This window comes from Taudactylus pleione, unplaced genomic scaffold, assembly GCF_031769625.1.
Source record: "Taudactylus pleione unplaced genomic scaffold, aTauple2 ptg000783l, whole genome shotgun sequence".
In the NCBI taxonomy this organism is placed as follows: Eukaryota; Metazoa; Chordata; class Amphibia; order Anura; family Myobatrachidae; genus Taudactylus; species Taudactylus pleione.
This window is the reverse complement of record NW_028285185.1, coordinates 865,012-882,596: the sequence shown is the minus strand read 5'-3', so window position 1 is coordinate 882,596 and position 17,585 is coordinate 865,012. Positions and strand designations below refer to the sequence as shown.

The following is a 17,585-nucleotide window of genomic DNA, read 5'->3' as shown; positions in this document are numbered from 1 at the left end:
TTTATTATCCTGATTTTTTGCATTAAATGTATACAAAACACCAGATACATTGACCTGCACTTACTTAGTATTTATTTATTAATATTATAATAGGGCAGCACCTGTAGTGCATGCTTTTGTGGTGCACCAGTGTATGCTGTCACTTATAGAGCACTAGAGTTTGTATTAACCTGGTACTCACCGGCATGGTCAGCATTTTGCTGGTGGTCCCTATGTACTGGGGTCCGATCATTTTTTGTTTATCATTTTATTGATCCCGGTTCTGATATGCAAGATAGCTGTGGTACGGGTTATCTTGCTTGTCAGAGCCACATCTATTTTCTTTACTACAAGCGGTGGTTTGAAAAGCGTTTTTGGCTTTCCGGTCCAAAAATTGTAATTGTACTGCAAACAAATTAAAGGCCCTTCCACCATTTCAAATGGCATAACATAGTTTGATCATCTTTAGCTGTCAGTACCTTCTTCTGTATAGTGTATGTTACAGTTTTACTCATCTACCCATAGTAATATTAATAAGCTGGTCCACATACATGCTGGTAGGATGCAGGGTTACACAAGTGCAAAAAGGTGAGTAGCCTAAATCAAAAAAGCGAGTATCCTAACATGTAAATGACTCTTAAGGAAATAAATCAAGGTCAAATTAGAGGGAAGTAGGAAAGCCAAATTGATCAGTAGAGATGCAGGAATCAGAGATCAGGGATGCAGAAAAGGAGGGTTAGGGGGAGAAGGGGGGAGGGTTACTATACGTACCAGACCCTTATCGGGATCCTGAGCATCGGGAAGCCGCTGTCGGTATATTGACAGACTGCCAGGATTTCATACCAATTCCATGAAGACATATTGCTAGTTATGTTTTTCTTTTGATGTTAGGTTATAAATATGCCCCGCACAGAGGGCAGGTAATCTGGCTGTCTGCCCGCTGAATGTTTACCCCTCCTATGTAAGGAGACAGGTAGGCATCCTCACCCTTGGATTAAAGGATTTGCTTACCCATGTCCTGTCAGGTTAATTGGTTTACCTGGACACAGGATTCCATAATTGGATGTGCATTTCATTATTGGCCGGCACGCATCCCATGTATAAGTGCTTGCTGGCGGGCGACTGCCTGGCGTTCGCACCTGCAATCCCATAGGATTGCATGGTGGGATCTATGCCGCAACGTGGCATTCCGTGCCCTGCAGGTGTGCGATAATTCGCATGCCGCGACTCACGGGCAAGATGGAAAAGGACACATCTGTACACAGGATCATCTCATGACGTCCTCTGTGATTGAAACATCTTATTTATCTGTGTGGACAGAATTTATAATACAACATCAAAAGAACATGACAAAAGCTCACAAAAGGGCATTCAGGTTACCTACCCTCTGTTGGGGCAGATTTATAACCAAACATATAATCTAACATCGAAAGAAAAACAGAACTCACAATATGTCCTAACATACCCATATCTCTACAGCGACAATAAAAATATTCAACTGTACTATGCCTGTCTGGTGTCTTCTTTTTTCTTCATGTGTGTTATACAGTATACTTGTAGTAGAGTAATTATATGATGAAATTGCTCCAATCCAACTACAAATACAGCAAAGGGCAAAGCTGCCTCTGAAATGATCTGTTGTGGATCAAATATTTCTTCAGTGTTCAGTCTAATGTGTTAGAGATGTATCAGTACATAGTATCAGGCTAAGCTGATTAGCTGATTTTCTGCATATTCTCCCGGCAGCACCAGCATTCCCGGCATGTCCGGGGAGTACTATACGCACTGTGCTACCCTGACAGATGCTAGAGGTCCAATAGGACCTCTAGCATGTGTCTCCTTCTAGATGGCAGGCAATTTTGGAGGGACATTTTCAGCAGATTCCAAGTGGACGGCTAGACCACATGGAATCTGCATAAACACTGTCCACCCGCATGTGCCCACAAACCACCACGCCCTCAAGCCACTGCTAGGTCTGCTTGGCACAATTAATTCAGCTCATATAAATTAATAACTATGTGAGAAATTAATTATTCTTCTCTTAGGTCTGTAGATAATGATCCTGTAGATCAATTCAAAAGGTTCAGCATACACTGAGAAGAAGGTTGGATGCTTTTAATTTGCAGCATGTGGATATGAATGTATATACTCTATGCACTGGGGTCTACAGCAGTGGCGTATCTATAATGGATTCAGATTGAGTGGTGTTTGTTAATGCAATGTTTTTTTAAGTAAACTAGCAGCAGAGCAGTATAATATACATCGTATTCAAAAATTCTTTAAACCCCCTCCACAATAAAAAAAAAACCCTATAGTTAGAGCATCACATTTTTTTAGCTTGTTTTTCTAAAATGTATTCATACAAATTTAAACTCAGATACAATGCCTACTGCAATGTGATTTCTATAGCGAAATCATAATAACAAACAAAACATAATGTAAATAGTAGCCCCTGTACAATGTATGTATAAAAATTGGAGGTAGTCAGCATCCCGACATTCGGGATGCCAATGGTCAAAATACTGGAGCCAGAATCCTAACAGCATTGTGATCCCGGCTCCAGTATCCCGCTGGCATCCCGAAGGTAAGTATCTGGGGTTAGGGGGAGGGTTATATATAGGGATAGGGGTTAGGGTTAGGCACTAAGGGGGAGGGTTAGATTTATGGTGCGGGGAGGGGGAGGTTAGCGTTAAGATGCAGGAAAGGAGGGTTAGGGGGAGAAGGGGGAAGGTTACTATACTACACCGGGGAGGGAGGGTTAGGGTTTGGGGTAAGGGTTAGCGTTAGGGTACTTACCTGATGGTGTCAGGATCCTGACTGTTGGGATGCCGCTGTCGGTATTCTGACCAGCGGCATCCCGACCGCCGGGATCCCATACCCAACCTATAAAAACCATCTGGTATGCGTTTATGATGCCGGCGATCACTATGCCGACCGCCGGCATCTCCACTACAGAATCCCGGTGAGGGTTAATTAACCTACACAGGGAGACCGGCGCCCGGCATCCCGATCGAAGGGTTGCCGGGCACCGAGCGTGGACAGCCATGGGGGGAAGGGTTAGGTTTAGGGTCCCAGGGGGGGACTTAGGGTTAGGCACCCCCCCTGGAGGTTAGGTTTAGGCTAGGGGGAGGGAGGGTTAGGGTTAGGCACCCACGGGAGGAATTTAGGATTAGGCACCCCCCCAGGGGACTTAGGTTTAGAAGGCAGGGAAAGGGGGGGTTAGGTTTAGGCACTTAGAGGGGGTATTAGGGTTAGGCACAGTGGGGGAGGTTAGGGTTAGGCACCCTAAAGGAGGGTTAGGGGGTAGATTAGGTTAGGAAATACTTACCTTTCGGATGATCAGCATTTCCTTCCATGTCGGCCTGGATTTGAACATACCGATTCCAACCATCTATTGAGATAGCCTCCATAGCTATCATTACTGTAAAATGAATGAGTTGTAGGCAAATCACTCTCTCTGCATGTGGAGCACTAGAAAACGACATTCTGGCTCACTTTACAATTTAATGGGGGGGTTGGACTGCACACTCTAATTTTAAACATAATAAGAAGTGCTACCATTCTGAGACTTATGGTACAATGCAGGAAAAAGAAAATGCAGGGGAACACTCTAAGCACTAAGAATGCTGATAGTCAAAACATGTTCTGTCTTCTTCACATTGGAATGGGCACTATTATAGGTAAGTCCTGGATACATTATATAATGTGACTGTATTAGGGATGTTAGGGAGTCACCTGATTAGGTTTACCTTAACGAGGAAGGCGGGCATACATTTTTGGCCAAACGTGCTAAGATCCTTATTATTTATTCCCATGTTATTTGTTAGAGTTTATTATAAATGTTTTCATTGGAAAGGGAATGAAATGCCGATGGCTGTGTAGCTGCCGGTTCAAATCCCGACAGCGCTAGCCCGAGGCGGAGGAAATGCCGACAGCAGAGGTAAGTAATCTAACCCTTCCCTCTCCCACCCTAACCCTAACCCTCCTTTAGGGATGCCTAACCCTAACCTCCCCCCTAGTGGCTAGCCCTAAACTCCCCCTGTTAGTATCTAAACCTAACCCCCCCTCCCCGTACCCTAAACCTAACCATCCTGGGGGGGGGTCCCTAACCCTAACCTCCCCCCTAGTGCCTAAACTAACCTCCCCTTCCCCTAGCCTAAACCTAACCCTTCCTTAGGGTGGTGCCTATCCCTAAGTCCCCCGGGGGTCCATAAACCTAACCCCTCCATCCCCGGCTACATCGCTACTTACCACCAGCACTGGACAATCGGTCCAGCATCCTGTTGGGGTCCCAGCATCGGGATTAACATAGGCATCGGTATTTCACCCCATAAGTTAAATCCCCTGCCGAGATTGTAGTGTCGGGATTGTGACCTCTCATAACTACATCCCATTTTCATTATAAATATTCTTAGGGCTTAGAGTGTGCACCTGCATTTTCATTTTTCCTGCATGGCATTACAAGTATCAGCATGGTAGCACCTCTTATGATGTTTAAAATTAGAGTGTACAGTTGAGCCTCCCACCACCACCATCACCCAACGATAAGTCTATTGGCTGCTGAGATTTTCCCATCTGCCGCAAATAGAATTCTGTTTTATGTGATGCAATTTTGATTTATTTTGGTTTATATTAAGAAAAGCGAGTTAGGTTACCATGAGTCCTATGGGCACTGATAAAGGATTGTGGCTCAACTTAAATAGAGTAAATTGAGCTCACACTCCAATAAGGATGTCCATTGTAAACAACTTGACCATGTAGTTTCTGTTTGCATTTATTTAATTTTAAAGACATTTCTGCAAATCAGAATATACTGTCTCAATGAGAATAATTAATTTTTATTCAAGTTAGTATGGCAATTTACAAAGGGAAACAAAAGAATATAAATGATGTTTCTATATTATAACATACTGTGTATATGTCATCTTTTTTTCAGATATTAGAAGTTTGCTTTAAAATGCCAAGAAACCAGACATATATCCTTTTTTCATAATTAAAGGGATATCAGATGACCCAAATCTGCAGCTTCCAATCTTCCTTCTGGTTCTTCTTAGTCTATCTCATCACCCTATGTGGTAACATCACCATTATCCTTGCCTACTGGGACCCCATTCTCCATACCACCATGTATTTCTTCCTGGGCAACTTGTCCATAGTAGACATCTGTTGTACTACGATCACTTTGCATAAGATCCTTACAAACTTTATTACTGGGGATAAAACAGTTTAGTTTTTGCTTGCATGACCAAGATGCACATGTTTGGGTCCCTAGGTAGTTTTGAGCTGTTTATACTCACATCCATGAGTTATGATCACTATGTGGCCATCTGTATGCCTTTGCGCTGCCTGCTGTTTGCTGGGATTTTTGCAAGTACTTCCTCTTTCTATCATTGTATACAACTTTTCTTGCTATTTATCCATTGAAGTCTACCACTTCTTTTGTGATATTGTTCCATTGATGAAAATCTCTTGCAATGATTCCTCTTTTCTAGAACTGCTGTTCTTCATAGAGGGATTATTTCCTATACTGTTGACTCCACTTGTTCTCACTTTGGTCCCTTACATTTTTATAATAGTGGCCATATTGAAAATCAGTTCTGGAATCAGCAGACGTAAGGCCTTCTACACATGTTCCTCACACCTCACGGTTGTCATAGTGCTGTGCACAACACTTTTTGGTCAATATCTGACACCAAACCTTAGCAGCACCTTGGAGGCCAAAAAACTTTTTGCGTTATTTAACACAACTGCTGTCCCCATGTTCAATCCACTGATCTATAGCTTAAAAAATAAAGATGTACAAAGTGCTTTGAAAATGAGCTTAGGAAAAGTTTAGATAAATTAAAAATGCTATACTCTATAACAAACTTTAAAGATAATATTAGAGGTGGTTGAATAATGCGTTTTTCATGACTTGTATCTTACAACAATGTATATTTATGTTATACATGTTATTCAAATTAACTACATATCATGTATACTATTCTATAATGTGGTATAGATGCAATAAGTTAAAACTGGACAATTTGGGACTGATGCAGACTTGAACGGAGAGTGGCCATATCAGTTCCTGTACGCAAAGTTGTATGTCCATCTGGCCCAAATCTGTAGACATTTTTTTTATCTCTATATTTAAAACCAGCTCTGTCCCTGCTGTCTGGTGCTGGTTCTTAAATTTACAGTGGAACCCTACACATTTTTTTCCCTATAATTTTAAGAAACAGGACTGGGGCTGGTTAGTCTTTTGGGGGGGGACCTCACGTCATATTTTTTAATAACATTTAACCCTTTTTTACAAGTCTTAACACACAAGCAGCCAACACATATCTCACTGATATGTGCAGGCTGCTAGCTCGGGAGAGATTTGCAGAGAGAAAACACTGCAATCTCGGGTGAGTAATCTCCTGCAAAACGAGATACTCGGGAGAGATATCTCATTCTGCTTCACCATTGGCCAACTCCTTTAGCCTCAAATCGCCTGTTGGTAAATTTGGAATAAAAAAAGGGATTAAATCACCTGAATTTTGGCGAGTTCAAGCGAGATTAATCTCCTTGAAAATCGGGACCATCTCGAATCTTAGTAAAATGTACCCCTAAGGGGTAGAAGATCTGAAGACCCAAAATGGACCTAATGGATGGAGACCTTCCTTACTATCCATCCAGAACCCCAGGAACCTTTAACCAGCTTTTACTAAAGCCCAAACATCTATCAAGTCTGTTTTGAATTCACAGACATTTTCCTGGGGTTTTAATACATATATGTCAGAAACCTGGGACAAATATATATCCCGTGCATAACCTTACCAGTGCTTTTGTGACAATATATAGGGAGTTTGGAAAATCCTTCCACAGTGACTCTGTGCTAATTGTGTGACAGTATATACAGTATATATGCCAAAATGAGACCCTCCTATTCTTTTGGTCTACACTATTTAGTAATTGATAGCTTGTAATGACAATATAATATAAATGATGCTGACTCTTTCATTAACCTTGAAAAAAGATATTGGATATCCCCTGATTATCTCCCCACTAACACCTTGATCAGATAATACTGACTGAATTCAGTACAGGTTTGCTGACATAAGATCACCTGTTGGGGAGCTTAGAAAAGAAGCCTCTGACATTGTAGAACACGGGGATCACCTTGAAAGCAAAATTGAGGAATTTGTTTCTTTGCAAAATGATTTATTATCTGGTCATGATCCCCTCAGCCCATGATTAGTTGGCAGATCAAGAAGAGCAATCTAGAAACAATATTGAAATCAAGGGCATTGCTGACTCTGTTCAAGTACCATATTATCATTTGCTACCTGACATTTAACCTGGTACATCCTAGTAAGATTACATCTTACTCCTTTACCTGTTAATTATCTTCAGTACCTGCAAATCTAGCAAACGTCATTCAAATATACAAGGATTCTCAATATGTGCATACCTGGTTGTTTTATGGATTTCAAGTGTTTCTGCAATTTCAACTACTGTGTATCTTGATTACTATAATCTGTTATCCAGCCACTTATAAGTGGAATTCCCTGTGCTGCTCATGTGAGTCACACAATAAATATCTTACATTTCCTTGCTACATCTTGTGAAGTTGTTTCTGGTACACTCCAGGGGTTAATTCATAACACCACATTATCTAACTTCTGGCACATTGTCCACATGGTCTGACTCCTGGCATATTGTCCACATGGTCTGACTCCTGGCATATTGTCCACATGGTCTGACTACTGGCACATTGTCCACGTGGTCTGACTCCTGGCACATTGTCTACATGGTCTGGCTCAGGGGTGTATCTATAATGGGTTCAGGGTGTGCGGTACACCCTGCACCCATATTATTTAAAACTTACCTCTCCAAGGTCCCACGCCGGGTGTCAGCACTGTACAAAAAGCCAGAAAAATGCTGCAGCAATTTTGCGCATGTGCAGTAGACTCCAGGCACACTCTAGTGCCCAGAGTCTATTAATGCTCCGGTGGCTGGCCAGCCACGTCAGTCGGCTGCTGGCCGCCGGCAGCCGGGAAAGAGAGGAGGGGGCCCCGGACGGGGAATGCACACGGGCCCCCCTCCTCTCTAAAGACGCCCCTTGTCTGACTTCTGGCACATTGTCCACATGGTCTGACTTCTGGCACACTGTCCACATGGTCTGACTTCTGGCACATTGTCCACATGGTCTGACTTCTGGCACATTGTCCACATGGTCTGACTTCTGGCACATTGTCCACATGGTCTGACTTCTGGCACATTGTCCACATGGTCTGACCTCTGGCACATTGTCTAAGGTAGTCATTGGCAGCCTTGCCTAAAGGCTCATACACACTAGACGATGAACGATATTGGTGAAATATTTCCCTTGAACTTTCTCTTGTGCAGAACAAACGATATTAGGAGCACACATTGAAATATCTCTTTAAAGATATCTTTCAGTGAAGTCATCCTGTCACATCTCTGAACAGGCAATTCTTGACGATATCCTCAGATTGGCCTGCATGTACGGACGACCAAAGATATCGTTAATGACCTGCGGGAACGCGCATTGTTGGTCGTTCACTGCATACACACTGAATGATATGAACGCTATATTGTTCAACGATATCGTTATCATCCATATCATTCATAAAAATCGTCTAGTGTGTATGTGGCTTTAGAAACTAGCTCTAGAAAGAAAGAAAGAACAAAGTTTTTCTATGGAGCTGTGTATAGACCAAAATGAATAGTCAACCTAATATTCAGAGTATTACTATCTAAACCTTTTTCTTCAATATGATAGGACAATCTTCTTAATTCTAGGCATAAGTTATCACACTTGTAAGCGTAAATCCAATTGGATTATACATCATAGTGCCTCCCATATTTGTCCATGTCCCCTTTAGTACTCAGGCCCTGTACCCTAAGCATCCTACCATACTCTAAGCATCCTACCATACTCTAAGCATCCTACAGTACCCTAAGCATCCTACCATACTCTAAGCATCCTACCGTACTCTAATCATCCTACAGTACCCTAAGCATCCTACCATACTCTAAGCATCCTACCATACTCTAAGCACCCTACTGTACTCTAAGCATCCTACAGTACCCTAAGCATCCTACCATACTCTAAGCATCCTACCGTACTCTAATCATCCTACAGTACCCTAAGCATCCTACCATACTCTAAGCATCCTACCATACTCTAAGCATCCTACCATACTCTATGCATCCTACCATACTCTAAGCATCCTACCGTACTCTAAGCATCCTACAGTACCCTAAGCATCCTACCATACTCTAAGCACCCTACTGTACTCTAAGCATCCTACAGTACCCTAAGCATCCTACCATACTCTAAGCATCCTACCGTACTCTAATCATCCTACAGTACCCTACGCATCCTACCATACTCTAAGCATCCTACCGTACTCTAAGCATCCTACCTTACTCTAAGCATCCTACAGTACTCTAAGCATCCTACCGTACTCTAAGCATCCTACAGTACTCTAAGCATCCTACCGTACTCTAAGCATCCTACAGTACCCTAAGCAGATTAAAATTTTATAAGACGCATTCAAATTGGTTTCTAGCCTAAATGGTATTTATCAAAGTTTGTAGAGAGATAAAATTGCGAGTGATCAAATAACAACCAATCAGCTCCAAAACGTCAATTTTCAAACACAGCCTGTAACATGTGATAAATATTCTTCTATTTATTTCTCTAACATTTTGTTATATAACCACCAAGAACTTGTATATCCTGATATAATAAAACCCATGCTTACCAGTCACAATAACTTATGTGTACATATAATATGTAAACATTTCTTAATTGCCAATTAAAATACATTTGTAAGGCTACTAATAATAACTACAGGGATTAATTACTAGCTAGGAATCTATATATACTGAATGCTGATGTGGAAACGCATTTTGCATGAAGATCTTTGCTTGTACAGAATAATTGAAGTCTTTGATTTAGAAGTGTGAATTGTGATTGCTTTCTGCTTTATTGTAAGATGAAATCTTGGCTGTTGTACACAATGTTTATATCAACCAATTAGTAGTGGAAACAATCTTCATTATAAACCAACAGCGGCACAGGTAAATAATTGTAACAGGTGGGTATACGCTGGCAGACTAGACATGTAGATAATAAAGGTGCTTATACTGCAAAATGTCCCAAACAATCTCATTGAAATTGACATCTGTTGTTATCTTTTGATGATATGTCCTAGAATTTTGTACAGGAAATGTTCTGTAATGAGCCTGCTTTATCACACATCATAACTTTCATATGTGCCCTCATACATCTATACTTATTTGCGCCATTTGGCCTTGCACGACTTAGACACTCCGCCATGGGTAGCGATTCATGTGCTTGAGTAATTTTTCAAAAATTTTGATCTGAGGGGCTGATTCAGTAAGGATCTCTATTGCGATTATGCACGCAATTGGCCGATTGTTGCATTCTGCACATGCGTATGGATTGCAGTGCGTGTGCATGAACACTCCACTGCAATCAGCACTGCGATCGTAGGAACTCGCAGACCCATCATATAGTGATTGACAGGAAGTACCATTTGGGGGAGGTGATGGGGGTGGAGGTCGGCGAAATGCAGGTGTGCCAGTGCGTTTGAACGCCATTGCAGGGGCATGCATAAATTAGGCACTGCAATGCCATACGCAGCTTGGGCTTCCACTGTGTGTGCTGAGGGTAGCGATTTCTGAGTAAGATCTGATCTTGTGCATGAGGCTCCAATATTACTCGATGTTTTTGTAGAATTGCATAGTATTATGGATGTGTCAGGGCCGGATTAAGGTTTGTGGGGGCCCCAGGGCAACTAAATTGCGGGGGCCCCTTCAAGCCACACGGAGCTTCCCCCCTTCCCCCTAAGCCTTCTGTCCTCCTACCCCCCAAAGCCTCCGCCGCTGACTTACCTGAGTGTCAGCGTGCGGGCGTGACCTCCTCCCGGCAGAGCTGCTCCCTTGTCCTCTCATCGGCGTTGTGGACGTAATGTGTCACGTGGCGCCGGTGAGAAGACTCGGGACCCACTCTGCGCTGTATGCAGCGGCACTGACTGTGCCGCTGCATACATTAACAGCGGAATCGCGGCAGTGAGCCTCAATTCAGGAACAGGTGTCACTAGACACCTGTTCTCGGCAGGGTCACACTGACCCTGTGTGGAGGCCCCTCCGTGTGTGGGGGCCCAGGGATGACTGCCCCTGTCGCCCCCCCCCCTTAATCTGGCCCTGGATGTGTGTAAGGAAAATGTGGGCGTCCTTATGTTGTGCTGCGACGGCATGGCGATCGCAGAGGATTAGCATATCTTTGCAGTGAGACTGCATGCGTAATCGCAGCCGCGATCACAATAGCGATCCATACTGAAACAGGCCTTAAATTTGCTAATAGTGTTCTATGGGACTGATTCACATTTGTATGGTTATATATAGCCGCTTCCATACAACTAATATGCTAATACAGCAGGAGGCATCTGGTGTAAAGAGAGGCCTCCTGACTGCATCGCAGATTCGAGTGCTGCATCCTAAGACACAGCATCAGATCTTCTGCAAGACCATTGTCAATGAGTAAAGGCCCCCATACATCTGCAAAGGATTGGGCCAATTCCCTCGATCCCCAGGCGCCGGGTTCAGGGCATTGGTGAAATCCAACATGTTGGATTTCCCTGATTTGCTGATGATGATCAAAATATGATCATGATCACCAACTTTAGAATTTATAACATGAAGAATTTCATTGATTTCCCCAACGTATCGGCCACCATCAATGGCCACCAATCAGCATTTCCCACCGGCGGATTTCCGGTTCTGATGTGAGTCCCTTTATTCTGAGGTTACACAGATTGTCCCTCCAGCTCCAGAGCCAGGGCCAGGAAGTCTGGGTCAATATTTGATATACACCCTTTCCTTGCTGGCTGCTGGTGTTTTCAGTTTTGGTGATAATAGACTCATTGTTCCAATCACCTCAACATTTTTATTTTTGTGTAAGGCAGTGTCCATGTCAGTAAGGTTGTGCCACAGTGTTCATGTCAGTAAGCTGTGTGTTGCAGTGTGGAGGAGGTAGAGCACACGGGAAGGTGCTGAGGAGGGGACAGGGTACACATGAAATCTGTGTGGAGAGGACAGGGCACACTATAAGGCTACGTGAATGAGGCAGAGCAGACTGGACAGCTGTTTGGAGGGGGCAGGGCACACTGGAAGGCTATGTGTACAGGACAGGGCATGCTGTAAAACTGTGTGGAGGAGACAGGACACAATTAAAGGCTTTGTGGAGTGGAAGGTCACTGGCAGGCTGTATGAAGGGGCAGGGTATACAGTAAAGTTGTGTGGAGAGGACAGGGCACACTGTGAGACTATGTGAATGAGGCAGAGCAGATTGGACAGCTGTTTGGAGGGGGCAGGGCACACTGGAAGGCTATGTGTACAGGACAGGTCATGCTGTAAAACTGTGTGGAGGAGACAGGACACAATTAAAGGCTTTGTGGAGTGGAAGGTCACTGGTAGGCTGTATGAAGGGGGCAGGGTATACAGTAAAGTTGTGTGGATGAGGCAGTGCACATTGGCAAGCAGTGTAGTGGGGTCATGGCACACTGAAAGGCTGTATGAAGGGACATGCACCTGGTAAGTCTGTCTGTCTGTAAAGTGCAAGGCACAAAAAAAGGCTGTGTGAAGGAGGCATGGCACACCGGAAGGCTGTTTAGAGGGGGGCAGGCAAGGCATACAAGAAGACTTCATGGAGTGGGCACACTGGAAAAATGTATGGTCATGGAGGGGCATAATGTAAGGCTGTGTGCATGAGTTTAGTGGGCAGAGCACAATGGAAGGCTGCTTGTAATGGGCAGGGCACTTGGGACAGTTGTGTGGAAGGAGAAAGGCACATGGGAAGGTTGTGTGGAGAATAAAGGGCACACTGGATTGTTGTTTGAAAGGGCAGGGCACCCAGAAGGCTGTGTGGGGTGGGCAGGACACACTGGAAGGCTTCATCCAATGGAAGGTTACTGGAAGGTTGTATGGAGTGGGCAGGACACAATGAAAGGATGTGTGGCGTGTGCCAAGTACGCTGGAATTTTGTGAGGAGGCGGAAAGTCACACTGTAAGACAGTGAGCATGGGGCATGGAATGCTGGAAGGCTTTATGTGGGGGGCAAGGCACACTGGAAAACTGTGTGGAGGGAGCAGGCCACACTGGTAGGCTGTGTGGAGGGGGAAGGCTACAGTTTGAAACACGTGAACAACCTGATTTGACCTATGTTTTTAATTGTTAAACAATACATATTTTAATGTTAGAAAAATGTATGAAATTTTTAGACAAAAAAATCTTACAGTTTAAGATATACAACACACCTGAACTTAGGGGTTTCGAGTCAAATTGAGACCCAGCTCGCATCACTTTTTGGGTTCTGAGTAGAGACGAGTCCCAGTTCGGGTCTGTCAGTTGAGGTCTCAGGGGTCGATTCAGACCCAGACACTAAGCTGCGCTCTCTCGCAGCCAAAAGGGGCTGGGTATGCAAATTCCGCGATCACACTGTCTGGTGTAAGGACACTCTCTATGTCTTAGAGAGAGCTGTTTACAAGCACCTTCCCCTGTTACCACCCATAAATGGCACTATCTGTCACTAAAGTAGCGTCCAGTATGTGCACTACGAGTGCACGATTCCTGGACGCAGTGACTGGTTCGCGCATGCGTATTTTGCCGCATGCGCAGACGGGCGACAATCGCCCATAGCGTGCATCCGCGGCTTAGCGAACGGTTTGAATCGGGCCCTCAGTTCAGATTTAAAAACAGAGCTCGGGTTTTGGATTGCATATAAAGTAAACAGGTTCAAATTACATGATTTTAGCTGTTTTTTTACACTTTTATCAAGTTTTTTTCACTTGTTAAGGAATCCAAAACCGTACCAAACCCAAATCTGAACCAAAACACTTGAGAGTGGTTTATCCAAAACAAAAACATATCTCTACTTCTAAAGGCACACATCCACTAGATGATTTAGTTGAGCGATTGAACGATAACGATACCGTTATCGTTCAATCGTTCATAAATCATTTGCAAATCATTTGCAAATCATTTGCAAAAATGTCTTAAACGACCAGCGATACGCGCGCCCGCTGGTCGTTTAGACATCTTTCATCGTGCAAACATGCGGAACACCTTGACGATAACGTCAGGTTTAGCATGCTTTGCAGATGATTGATGACCCTGCACTGAACGACTGCTCTTCCAGTGCAGGCTCATCAAAGACTGACAAACGACTGCACGATTACAATGTCCTAATCGTGCAGTCATATTCAGATCTGCTAGTGGATGTGTGCCTTTACCCATGATCTAAGATTTTGGAAAACTACAGAAACTCTGCAATTCGAACTAGAGAAAGCAATGATACAATGACTATAATGGTTTAATACTTGAATTTATCACATTCAATCCCAAAATTACAGAATCATCTAAAATTCTCAATCAGTCACCACAACCAGTAAACGGAAAAATCTCAGTAAATTGGACAACTCTGTACACTGCTAAATCCACACCTGCTAATTATTCACAAAATATACTTACCAGATCCAAGATCAAGCCTTAAAGTATATCCTCGTCATTTCAATTCCCTTTTAGCTTTGTAAATTTCTACACCGTCCCCATCATACTCCACATCTAACAATCATCCATCTCTATCCCACTCATTCCATTCAGCGCCCATCTGTTACTTAGGGTTCTATTTACTAAGCAACTCACAACCATCATTTTTCAAACGCAGCCTGTGAGATGACAGTTGGGAGCTGATTGGCTGGTACCTTATCACTTTCTTAATACTTTTCACTCTGTCTCCTAACACTGCTTAGTAAATAGACCCCTTATTGATCTAATCCAGTAGGTAAGGGCAGTGAAATTGTGTTGTGTTTGGAAGAGATAACTGGGTTTGTGGGTGAGTCAGCTACATCTGTACGAAGGAAATCGCCTACCCTCCAACATGACCCCTTCCACCCGGTACAAAATGCTCTGCTCCTGGACTTCCCACCTAATTAGTGATTGCAGCCACCTGTGTTGAGCTAGTTAATAGATGAGATAGGTGTTTCACCACAGGTGCCTGCAATCATCAATTAAGAGAGAAGTCCAGGAGCAGAGCATGTTGTACCGGGTGGAAGGGGTCATGTTGGAGGGTCAGTAATCATGAGTGTGAGAATGAGGGATATATTTACTAAAGTGCAGGTTTTTAGAAGTGACGATGTTGCCCATAGTGACCAATCAGATTGTAGCTATTATCTTCTAGAAGGTGCTAGATAAATAAGATAAATAGAACCTGATTGGTTGCTATGGGCAGCACCTAAACTTCTACCACCCCGCACTTTAGTAAAGTGCTGAAGCCCTGTGTAACATTTTACAGCAACATTCATGCAAGAGACGTGTTGAGCACTGGTTGGTAACATTACACTTAACCAGGAAACTGTATTATTTATTTTACCATATGTTGTGTGATTTCTCTTTCAGATATTAGAGTTTGGACAAGAGAATGCATGCAAATCAGACATACGGCAAATATTTCATAATTAAAGGGATATCGGATGACCCAAGACTGCAGGTTGCCATTTTTATTACGGTTCTTCTCATTTATCTCATCACTCTATCTGGTAACTTCACCATTCTCCTTGCTTGCCGGGACCCCATTCTCCATACTCCCATGTACTTCTTCCTGGGCAACCTGTCCATAGTAGACATCTGTTCTTCTACAGTTTCTTTGCATAAGATCCTTACAAATTTCATTACCGGTGATAACATTGTTTCATTTCTTGCTTGCATGATACAGATGTACATGTTTGGCTCCTTAGCCGGTCTTGAGCTGTGGCTATTGACCGCCATGAGTTATGATCGCTATGTAGCGATCTGTAAGCCTTTGCGTTATCAAATGGTTATGAGTATAAGAACTTGTGCTATAATGGTTTCTGTCTGCTGGGTTTTGGGATTCTTTCAAATCCTTCCTCCTGTGGTCATTGTATGCAACTTTTCCTGCTATTTATCAAATGAAATCAACCACTTTTTCTGTGACATTATCCCTTTGTTGAACATTTCCTGTGACGACACCTCTATTGTTGAAATGTTGCTTTTCATAGAAGCTGTGTTTCCTTCCATCTTCACTCAATTTGTTCTCACTTTCGTCCCTTACATTTTCATAATAGCGGCCATACTGAAGATCCGCTCTGGGGGTGGCAGGCGTAAAGCCTTCTACACATGTTCCTCACACCTGACCATGGTCGTACTGTTGTACACGACACTTTTCAGTCAGTATCTGACACCAAACCTTAGCAGCACCTTGGAATTAACAAAAATGTATGCTCTATTGAATACAGCTGCTGTCCCCATGCTCAATCCACTGATCTACAGCTTAAAAAATAAAGATGTGAATAAAGTTTTGAAAAAGGGCCTAAGGAAGGCCAACATTAATTAAAAATTATTGTATGTCTTTTTTTATTTTTTAAGGGAAGACTTTTTGCAGGATAATCTGAGACAACAGATTCCTTTTTTTTTTTTTACAGAAATTAGATATTACACATATGTGATATATACAGTGTGAAAAACTTTGATGACATACAACTTGCTATCTGTTTGTGCTATTCTCTATACCTCCATCACACAACATGGGCTTCAAGGGCAATTTGTTTTTGTTTTTTTGACCCGTAAGAAGATACAGGGGTCTATGTACTAAGCAGTGATAAGTGACAGAGTGATAAGTGATAAGTCTGTGATAAGTGCCAGCCAATCAGCTCCCAACTGTCATTTTTCAACCACAGCCTGTGAGATGACAGTTGGAAGCTGATTGGCTGGCACTTATCACAGACTTATCACTTTTCACTCTGTCACTTATCACAGCTTAGTACATAGACCCCACAGTTATAGAGCTGTCCTTAGTTAGCTTTGCTGAAATCACACCACAGTAATGGATAAAGTGGCGTACTTTGGGCTCAATTCAGATATGTGCGCTAGTGTAATCGCAGCTGGGACCCCTTACGCAGCTGCTGTGTATAAATAGGCTAATGCGTGCAGCCGCCTGGAAATGTATTGAGATACGCACCGGCGGCTATATAGATCCAAGCAAGTGCGTATGAGCAGTAAGCACACAGCGATGGTCACAGATCCTTCGATACACGAACATCTGAGTAATCCTATGGTTGCACAAAATGGCAGCAGGTACACTGGTGCCGTGTTTTCTGTATATGGGATCACAGATGTAGGCAGATACACGCCTCAAAAATGGTCATGACATGCCCGACATTTTGCTGCCACTCTCTGTTACCTCCCACAAAATGGCTGCTGTCTGTCAATCACTTGCGAATAAATCCTCACTACAACCGCAGACAAATTTGATTACAATTCAATCGTTGTGCGCGCTCATTGAGGCTAAGATGCATGCGCAGTTGGCCAATAATCGCTCAACTGTGTAAATATCGGCATTGCATACATATCTGAATAAGGCCCTTAGTTATTATCAGATCTCCAAACTAATATGCATAATGCAGCCGCAGGGTAGCCAGATCGTACCACTTTCTCAAGCTGTCAACACGGATATGCCCCATCCACACTAGATGATAAGTTGGACGATATGAACGATAACGATATTG

The 17,585-nt window shown here is 43.1% G+C and overlaps 1 protein-coding gene and 1 pseudogene across 1 annotated transcript; both read left to right on the top strand.

Annotated features, from left to right (window-relative positions):
- The first annotated feature begins 3,904 nt into the window (after nt 1-3,904).
- LOC148475063 (olfactory receptor 5B12-like) lies at nt 3,905-5,815 on the top strand (annotated as a pseudogene).
- Nucleotides 5,816-15,481: 9,666 nt separating this feature from the next.
- Nucleotides 15,482-16,414, top strand: LOC148475062 (olfactory receptor 8D1-like). The gene has a single exon (XM_088457766.1). It carries the CDS (start codon nt 15,482-15,484, stop codon nt 16,412-16,414), a length of 933 nt encoding a protein of 310 aa, XP_088313892.1.
- Nucleotides 16,415-17,585: the final 1,171 nt, after the last annotated feature.